The following is a 10260-nucleotide window of genomic DNA, read 5'->3' as shown; positions in this document are numbered from 1 at the left end:
AATCTTTCAAAATAAACCTTCTTTCCAAGTGAGATATGATCAAGCGATGGTGTAAAATCAATGATACATCACAAAATGTCCAACACATGACCACATTCACCCACCACTGTCATGTGAGCAGGACTTTTCAGAATTATGTCATATTGACCTGTAAAGGTGAAAATGGTATCGCATAATTTATCCATTTGAGATAAGACTCACTCACTTTCAACCACTTATCTGGGATTGGGTCACGGGACCAACAGCTCTAGCAGGTGACCCCACACTTTCTTCTCCCGGGCCACACTCTGACTGGGAAACCCTGAGGCGTTCCCAGGCCAGTGTGGAGATATAATCTCTCCACGTAGTCCCCCGGGGTCTCCTCCCAGATGACTGAAAGGTCAGGGTCAGATCTGGGAGCACACTGGTACTGTGTGTCTATGCAGACGCCACACTATGGAACCACTCAAGGGTCCTGGATGGCAACCCCTCAGACAGACAACCAGTCCATCTCCACCTCCTCAAAGTAACCACGTATGTATTGCAGCCAGGTGGAAAGGCAGACGTGTCCTTGGCCTTCAGAGTCCAAAACAAAGATTTTTTGCATGCAGGACCATGTCCAGAGAAATCTATCAGTTCTCCCTCGCCTCATGCCCTAGGACTCCTGGGTCAGGTTCTAGCGCCCTCACAACCCTTGATTGGAGTAAGCGAACAGGGTATAGAAAATGGATGGACTTGAGTTCTTCAATTTTTCTTCAAGATTTAAAACAGAGTCTCTGCAACACCGGAAGTGTCGCTTTCATGGTGTCTACCTTGACAGAAGCTGAAGCGTATTGTGGAATGCAGAGGGGTGCGTGTGCGGTGCACGCGCGCCCTCTGGTGTTGGTGTAAAACAAAGCACGAAACAATAAGGCGGAGTCTCCTAAAAGAGGAGGAGCCAGAACGTTTGTTTATTTATTCCCCTAAATGACTGAATGTTGGCGCCAGAACTGCACCCGAATGTTCCACGAAGACTTTCACTGATCATAAAACACAAAATAATTAAAAGGTGTTAATTCTGACATTCCAGATGAAACAAGTAAAACATTACACATAAAACACAGAATAGTCCTTTTTTTGTCCATTTCACATAAAATAAAACAGCCTAATGTCATAAATACTTCTGGACTGTCCAGTGAAGCGTTCCCCTTAAAAACACAAATCTTCACCTGTGATTACCAAAGACATTAAATACGATTTTTCTGCATGATTTAAAGTGTGATGGTGACAACAAACAGCTTCCTGAAGGACAAAACTGCTGCTTTTTAAGCTGTTTTACTTCAAATCAGAGTTTTTCACAGGACCATCTGAGTCCAGGTCCAGTTCTTTTCTGCATGTGTCAATCAAAAAACAGTGCAGCACGGAAGGTGTTTTCATCCTCTCTGGGCATCAAGAATCAGTCTCAGTGCTTTGTGGAGCTGTAAATCTTGCTATTCTAGGTCTGTTGATCAGGCTTCCTTGCAAACAGTAAAATACAATGATTAGAATTGGCAAATTAAAATACCATCTGAAGCTATAATGTTGAAAATCTCATAGATCTTCCCAGGGGGTTATAAGTGACCCCGCACAAGTTTGGATTATACTTGCCACACAAATTGCCCAATCCTTGCAAAATTCTGTGAACAAATAGATTGACAAATTCACAGTAGGAAACTTTTTTGTGATTAAAATTAGAAAAACTCTGCACAAAAAAAAAAATATATGCCTGGGGTCATAAATGACCCCACTCAGTCCCTTGAGGGTTAAATCAGGAGATTAAAGGGCACCATTTTAGAAATTATATTATAGAGAAGCCTGAATTATTATTAATCATTTAAATGTGTAGTGTTAACTTTTTCATACTCATGGAACTCGGTAAACCAGAACTTTTTTTAAACCAGTAAAATCAGATCTACAGTGAAAAAGTCATCACAGGTTTTTCTTCAGGAAACAAGTTTGTCACTAACTAGGGGCCGGTCACACTGACGAGTACAAACACCAGCTGCTGTTGTTCCCAAAACATCAAAGTGAAGATTAAATCCAAAGTCTCAGGATGAACCTTTGCTTCAGCGTAAAGAGAAGAAACTCTAACTGGACAGAAGTCCAACATCACAGATGAACAAAGACAGACTGATCTGTTTTTCCAGCTGTGTGGGGAAGGAGTCAGATTTAGCATCTACTCAGAGCTCATTGTGACAAAACATCTTATTTCAGCACAAAGAAATACAAAAAAAAAAAAAAAAATCTTCTTGTAAATGTTCTGAAGCGTTTCTCCTTTTAGTCAGGAACAGAAGGTGGTTTGTTTCACAGGCTCACCTGAAATTCAAAATACTGGCAAAAGTTTTTGTTAATCTACACACAGCCTAGACTGAAATTAAGCGATTGTAGTCCAGTAGTTAGACCGGCCCCTGTACGTATTCTATGCTTTAATTTATTCCATTTTACAGTTTTTAAAATGAACAAGATGTCATCCAACATTCCCAGTGAATGTTTCCCATTAATGAAACACAGCAGTCATATAATAATTAAAAACTTTAAGCAATAAAACGTGTTGGGACAAACAGTTAAATATTTATATAATAAAGTGTGCAGAACCCGATCATGGATAAGCGGGTGAAGAGGAGATGAGTGTGCAGAAATATTTCAATGACATCAGAGTCTGAGCCGGTCAGGCAAAAACGACACCAACCTCCTTCCATCCGCTCCCGACGTACTGATCACACTTTTCTACCGCTTCCCTTTATTTTGACAAAAGAAGCTGCGACAGGTGTTTTGTTAGAAAGCGCTACAAATAAAATTAATCAGCTCTAAAGCCCTCATCTGTGTTCAGCAGCCAGGGGGCGCTGTCAGGTGTTTCTTAGTGTCAGCAGCAGTCTGTGGCAGCAGCAGAAGCAGCAGCTGGTCTCCAGATATGGGCGGAGCTTCATCCAAATGGCCCGCCCCCCTGATGTTCAGATGTGTGGTGGTCGTAGAGTCTTCAAGCAAACTTCTTCCTGGTGGCAGTGAAACGCTCCATGTACTGAGGAGACACCAGAAGCTCATCACACACCAAAAACACAAGACATACAGATTCTGGCCCCTGACTGGCTGTTCCAAAAAGGACCACAAAGTGACTTGTGGATGAATAAATGAGCAGATGCCTCCTGACCTTTTCGTATCCATTCAGATCTCTGAGCTTCTTCACTTCAAACAGGTTTCCTTCCACAGAAAAGAGCGAGACCTGGGAGTCGCTCAGGATGGACAGAGGGATGGAGGAGAGCTCTAAACAGTTCTCTTCAAGACGGAGCACCTTCAGACGAGGACACAGAGAGATCTCTGCTGATAGGACTGAGATCTACAGTAGGAAACAAGGAAATAACCAAAGTCAATCAAAACCTCAAGTCACATGACCAACTTTCAACTCAGCTCATCTGCAGTACCAGACTCTGACAGCAGGCTGTGCACCAACTCTAGAACTCTGCCTCCTAGAGAGAGAAGATGAAGTCAAAGAACTCATGAAGCATCACAGTCTTCAGGTTTTTGAGCTTAGGAACCTGACTGAGCTCTAAAACGTTGTTAGCATACCCATATTACATCTGGGGATCATCTCAAATTTACCTGGGTTTGTCCAAGTGGCACCTGCTTTAGGTGTGGTACCATGATGTGGTTCAGTTTATCAAGAACCTGGTTGTGTTTAAGGTTCCTGCAAGATGGGGATTGCTTGGTTCTACAGTACCTGGTTCTGATTGAGGTTGATCTCGATGGCCTGCAGCTCTGAGACCTCAGCGGGGACATTCTGGATCTTGTTGTGGGACAGGTCCAGCAGGTCCAGTTGCCTCAGGGTTCCCAGACCAGAAGGGAACTCGGAGATGAAGTTCCCAGCCAGGCTGAGGGTTCGCAGTGCTTTGAGCTGGCTTAAAGCCGGAGGTAAATGTAGGATCCGATTTCCATTCAGACTCAGAGTCTCCAGTTTCTTCAGCTTCCCAATTTCACTGGGAATGTTGGCTAATCAAAAGAGAACAAAGAATAAAATCATTGATGGTTTTTCGTGTGACCAGATTTCAGAGGCTTGAAAGAAAAAAATAACAGAAGCTCGGCCGCCTGATGCTGCCACACGGCTGATCGAGCAATACTCAAACCGATCGGGGGCACATCGTCAGGTGGACATTGGCCCAGCAGAACAGGTGAAGGAGGTCTGGAATCCTTCACAGGTGGAATCCACCTCCGAATGACTTCGGTCTGGAACTCCATGCTCGTTAAGCCCCACCCACTGCAGTAACTGTTGACATGCCTGTCCAAGCTTCACTGTTAATCACGTCACGCTTTCACTGTGACGTTAAAAACTTACTGAATCGGTTGGAGTTGAGCACCAAACTCCTCAGCTGCAGGAAGTTTCCGATCTGCGCAGGAAGAACCTCAATCTTGTTACTGGACAGATCCACCGTCCGCAGGTTACTGGTCAACCTCTGCAGCTCCTCTGGAAACTATGACAACACAGAAAAATCTCTCAACCTGACCTTTGTCATCCAACAGAGACATCATGTCCACATGTTACCGAGATTTGCGTTCATCATCAGCAACATGATTTCTCTTCAAAATCAATTAACTTCAAATCAGGCAAACAGAGCACTCTGCATGTGTGTGTCAGAATCTGACATGTACACCACAGATTTTGACTCCTATCGGCATAACAATAGCTGGACATTACCCTCTGCCTCCTCAAAAATATGTATTATGATACAGATGTCTCATGAAATTCACTCTCACCATTCTCATTCATCTGTTGGTGTTAAAACTCTTTCTCAATAACTCCTGTTTCTCAGCAGACAGCTGCACTGCTGAAGGCAAACTGTCATTACAAAACAATCAAACTTTATGATTCTTAATGTGATCATTTGTCTAACAGCTACTCCTTAAGTCAGCCCCTGTGCAGGTCATGAATTGGTGCTGCTAATGTGCGCCCCGCAGGCCATGTTTGGCCCAGCCTCCTTTAGTATGAACATGCTTCACCAGAGTGTTAGCGTCAGTGTTGACCGGGAGGATTCTAACAAAAAACATGCACATTATACATGCTCACATTCACCTTCTCAGAGATAATCCATGTGTTACCAGATGCTTCTAATGGCATTCTGTACTGTTCAGTGGTTACAAGAAATGCTTTTCTGAGTGTTTTTGGGTTTCCCCCATCTAATTAATGCCATTAACTCAGCCACATGGGGTGTGCAGCCAGTACATTCTGAGTGCCGGTCCCAAGCCCGGATAAATGAGGAGGGTTGCGTCAGGAAGGGCATCCAGCATAAAACAAGCCAACCCAACTATGCAGACTAAGAATCTAATTTCCATACCGGATCGGTCGTGGCCCGGGTTAACAATGTCCGCCACCGGTGCTGTTGCCCAACAGGGTGCCCATGGAAACTGGGCTACTGCTGGGCGAAGACAAATTAATTAATTAGCTGTTAAGCTCATGGCTGTGGTTGAGTTCTAAATCAGTACTACAGAGACTAGATTCATTTTTGTCCTGAGTGAAAAGACAACCCTACTTATACAAGACAACCCTACTTATATAAACTTATAAAAGAATAAAACCTAGGTTGAAAAAATGTCAAACATCCCCTTGAGTAAGTGAGTAAGTTTGTCTTTGTACCTCTTGCAGTCCCTTCCCTGTTAGTTGGAAAACTCCGGTCTTCTGGGAAGTTTCCAGATGAGACTTGAGTGCACTGTTCCCCATCTGGACTCTGCAGATAGGAACCCGTCTGTCCAATTAATCCTCCCTGGAAGATCAGTAGCTTTTACCTGATGTCATGGACAGCAAAAACACTCATGTATTCTTCCTCCCTATCGATCTGTAGTCAGTATAACCGGAAACCTAATCAAAGAGCCTCGGCTCTCAGGTTTTTACAACGCTTCTTCACATAGGACAATGTCAGACAAACATCCTAGAAGGTGTTGTCTTCCTACAGCTTAATTATTTAATAACATTAACTCAATAACCAAAGTAAGAGCATTACACAATGTGACCAAACACTTGGTGTAAAACAATCCATTCAACAGCACCAAATCCAATTCAATGAGACTTTAACAGGCAGAAAATCTAGCTACTTAAATGACCAGATTTCAGAAACTGTTCCCAACTGACATCAATTTCAATTTATTAATTTATATAGCGCCATCTCACGACAGAGTTGCCCCAAGGTGGTTCACACAATTCATAACACAAAGTAATTTAAAATCAAAATTAAAATCAAGAAGGGCACAATAAAAAGATAAAACACAGTAGAATAAAAAGAAATTACAAGGCAAACATAAAAACAAATTAGATTAAAAGACAGTTTAAAAAGTGGGTCTTCAGTCTTGATTTAAAAGTCTCCACCGTGTCAGACTGCCTAATAACTGCAGGTAGATTGTTCCAAAGAGTCGGACCACGGTAGGAGAAGGCTCCATACCCCACAGACTTTTTGTTCACCCTCGGAACACACAGAAGCCCTGCGCCCTGCGAACACAAGGGCCGCGCAGGTACGTAGGGCTTAACCAAGTCTGCCAGGTAGGAAGGTGCCAGTCCGTGAACAATTTTATAAAACAACAACAAGACTTAGGGGGGTTAGTGATGTCGACAACTATGACGTTCCATCAGTTGTAACTTTTCATTTATTTAAGCGAAATGCATGAAATTCTCAGGAATTGTTCTTAGGTACAAGATGCCTTTATCTACTGCAAATGAAAGCCCATATATATATACACTCAACAAAAATATAAACGCAACACTTTTGGTTTTGCTCCCATTTTGTATGAGATGAACTCAAAGATCTAAAACTTTTCGACATACACAATATCACCATTTCCCTCAAATACTGTTCACAAACCAGTCTAAATCTGTGATAGTGAGCACTTCTTTGCTGAGATAATCCATCCCACCTCACAGGTGTGCCATATCAAGATGCTGATTAGACACCATGATTAGTGCACAGGTGTGCCTTAGACTGTCCACAATAAAAGGCCACTCTGAAAGGTGCAGTTTTGTTTTATTGGGGGGGGGGGGGGGGGGGGATACCAGTCAGTATCTGGTGTGACCACCATTTGCCTCATGCAGTGCAACACATCTCCTTCGCATAGAGTTGATCAGGTTATCAATTGTGGCCTGTGGAATGTTGGTCCACTCCTCTTCAATGGCTGTGCGAAGTTGCTGGATACTGGCAGGAACTGGTACACGCTGTCGTATACGCCGGTCCAGAGCATCCCAAACATGCTCAATGGGTGACATGTCCGGTGAGTATGCCGGCCATGCAAGAACTGGGACATTTTCAGCTTCCAAGAATTGTGTACAGATCCTTGCAACATGGGGCCGTGCATTATCCTGCTGCAACATGAGGTGATGTTCTTGGATGTATGGCACAACAATGGGCCTCAGGATCTCGTCACGGTATCTCTGTGCATTCAAAATGCCATCAATAAAATGCACCTGTGTTCTTGGTCCATAACAGACGCCTGCCCATACCATAACCCCACCGCCACCATGGGCCACTCGATCCACAACACTGACATCAGAAAACTGCTCACCCACACGACGCCACACACGCTGTCTGCCATCTGCCCTGAACAGTGTGAACTGGGATTCATCCATGAAGAGAACACCTCTCCAACGTGCCAAACGCCAGCGAATGTGAGCATTTGCCCACTCAAGTCGGTTACGATGAACTGGAGTCAGGTCGAGACCCCGATGAGGACAATGAGCATGCAGATGAGCTTCCCTGAGACGGTTTCTGACAGTTTGTGCAGAAATTCTTTGGTTATGCAAACCGATTGTTTCAGCAGCTGTCCGAGTGGCTGGTCTCAGACGATCTTGGAGGTGAACATGCTGGATGTGGAGGTCCTGGGCTGGTGTGGTTACACGTCGTCTGCGGTTGTGAGGCTGGTTGGATGTACTGCCAAATTCTCTGAAATGCCTTTGGAGACGGCTTATGGTAGAGAATGAACATTCAATACACGAGCAACAGCTCTGGTTGACAATCCTGCTGTCAGCATGCCAATTGCACGCTCCCTCAAATCTTGCGACATCTGTGGCATTGTGCTGTGTGATAAAACTGCACCTTTCAGAGTGGCCTTTTATTGTGGGCAGTCTAAGGCACACCTGTGCACTAATCATAGTGTCTAATCAGCATCTTGATATGGCACACCTGTGAGGTGGGATGGATTATCTCAGCAAAGGAGAAGTGCTCACTATCACAGATTTAGACTGGTTTATGAACAATATGTGAGGGAAATGGTGATATTGTGTATGTGGAAAAAGTTTTAGATCTTTGAGTTCATCTCATACAAAATGGGAGCAAAACCAAAAGTGTTGCGTTTATATTTTTGTTGAGTGTGTGTATATATATATGTGTGTGTGTGTGTGTGTTTGTGATACACCTGTACAGTAATACACACATTAAGCAAAATAAACCAAATTAACTCAAAAGTTAAACCTAAAGCGGATTTGAATCTCATCATTTGTTTATCATTAAATAATCCGACAGACGGCTAGAATAAAGCTAAGATTATTAGCCTGCAAGTCGACACCGAAAGGACAACGAATGTCAGACACGACAGTTTCACTTACGCAAGCGTGATCATAAAAGTAATGTTTCTCTCCCAAACCGCTGAAGATTTGATTTCTAAAACCAAAAGTTTGATTGTAGTGAAGAAAATTCAAACATGGGCTGTTCCGGTAAACACACAATCTTCTTCGTGGGCGACTACAAATCAGGTTGGAGGAATAGTTACTGCCACCTCGCGGACTGCAGAGTGAATCTATCCTGTGTTCATGCAGTAAAACTCAAAAACAGTTTTTGATCAAACCTTGTGAAATACTTGAATATCACACCAGGGACGAAGTGATATAATTTTCAGGGTTAAAAAGGTCAAACTTCAAAGTCACGGAGCATTATTTTTCTGTATAATGCTAATATGTATATAATTTTAAGAAATAGCAGATGGAATGTTTTTCTATAAGTGTTTCTCATCCCTGGTTCTCAAGTACCTTCTCTTTCTTCTTTCAGCTGCTCCCGTTAGGAGGCATCATCCTGTCCTCTGCATCTCCCTCTGTTTCATTCTTATTGTACAACCCCTGGCAAAAATTATGGAATCACTGGCCTCAGAGGATGTTCATTCAGTTGTTTAATTTTGTAGAAAAAAAGCAGATCACAGACATGACACAAAACTAAAGTCATTTCAAATGGCAACTTTCTGGCTTTAAGAAACACTATAAGAAATCAGGAAAAAAAAAAAACTGTGGCAGTCAGTAACGGTTACTTTTTTAGACCAAGCAGAGGGAAAAAAAATATGGAATCACTCAATTCTGAGGAAAAAAATTATGGAATCATGAAAAACAAAAGAATGCTCCAACACATCACTAGTATTTTGTTGCACCACCTCTGGCTTTTATAACAGCTTGCAGTCTCTGAGGCATGGACTTAATGAGTGACAAACGGTACTCTTCATCAATCTGGCTCCAACTTTCTCTGATTGCTGTTGCCAGATCAGCTTTGCAGGTTGGAGCCTTGTCATGGACCATTTTCTTCAACTTCCACCAAAGATTTTCAATTGGATTAAGATCCTGACTATTTACAGGCCATGACATTGACCCTATGTGTCTTTTTGCAAGGAATGTTTTCACAGTTTTTGCTCTATGGCAAGATGCATTATCATCTTGAAAAATGATTTCATCATCCACAAACATCCTTTCAATTGATGGGATAAGAAAAGTGTCCAAAATATCAACGTAAACTTGTGCATTTATTGATGATGTAATTGCAGCCATCTCCCCAGTGCCTTTACCTGACATGCAGCCCCATATCATCAATGACTGTGGAAATTTACATGTTCTCTTCAGGCAGTCATCTTTATAAATCTCATTGGAACAGCACCAAACAAAAGTTCCAGCATCATCACCTTGCCCAATGCAGATTCAAGATTCATCACTGACTTTCATCCAGTCATCCACAGTCCACGATTGCTTTTCCTTAGCCCATTGTAACCTTGTTTTTTTCTGTTTAGGTGTTAATGATGCTGGCTCGCATATCAGAACATGGTGAAAGATGAAAAGATTAAATATCTTTCTGAGGTGGTCTCCAATAATGTTAATAATCCACGTGTTCTTTTTAAAACTATTGAGACAGTGCTTAGAATCAACACCTGACACTTGTAATGCATTTTTGCACTTTTTTACTGAGAAAGTGGAAAGAATTGGAGCCAATATTCAGACTTCTTCAGGTAGCCCTTTTCCAGACATGCCACGCTCATCTGTCATTT

The 10260-nt window shown here is 42.6% G+C and overlaps 1 protein-coding gene across 2 annotated transcripts; it reads right to left on the bottom strand.

Annotated features, from left to right (window-relative positions):
- Positions 1-907: 907 nt before the first annotated feature.
- lrrc57 (leucine rich repeat containing 57) lies at positions 908-8715 on the bottom strand. 2 transcript variants are annotated; one of them, XM_034159647.1, is made up of 6 exons: positions 8570-8715; positions 5621-5747; positions 4325-4460; positions 3713-3981; positions 3146-3331; positions 908-3016 (listed from the first exon to the last, which is right to left on the bottom strand). In XM_034159647.1, the coding sequence occupies exons 2-6, from the start codon at positions 5702-5704 to the stop codon at positions 2975-2977; spliced, it is 717 nt and encodes a 238-aa protein (XP_034015538.1). In that variant the 5' UTR covers positions 5705-5747; positions 8570-8715; the 3' UTR covers positions 908-2974. The 2 variants fall into 2 exon arrangements, with proteins under 2 accessions (XP_034015538.1, XP_034015537.1); XM_034159646.1 differs by having other exon boundaries at positions 2517-3016; positions 5621-5769.
- Positions 8716-10260: the final 1545 nt, after the last annotated feature.

The sequence above is a fragment of the Thalassophryne amazonica genome, chromosome 19, assembly GCF_902500255.1.
Source record: "Thalassophryne amazonica chromosome 19, fThaAma1.1, whole genome shotgun sequence".
Lineage (NCBI taxonomy): Eukaryota > Metazoa > Chordata > Actinopteri > Batrachoidiformes > Batrachoididae > Thalassophryne > Thalassophryne amazonica.
This window is presented reverse-complemented; position numbering and strand designations above follow the sequence as displayed.

What these genes read in the sequence shown, in the direction of transcription:
- lrrc57 (XM_034159647.1), bottom strand. Translation starts at nt 5,704, where the DNA reads ATGGGGAACAGTGCACTCAAGTCTCATCTGGAAACTTCCCAGAAGACC. An exon ending in GCTCAACTCCAACCGATTCA is followed by an intron (nt 3,982 to 4,324) that starts GTAAGTTTTTAA and finishes TCTTTTGATTAG; the next exon opens with CCAACATTCCCAGTGAAATT. An exon ending in TCAACCTCAATCAGAACCAG is followed by an intron (nt 3,332 to 3,712) that starts GTACTGTAGAAC and finishes TTCCTACTGTAG; the next exon opens with ATCTCAGTCCTATCAGCAGA.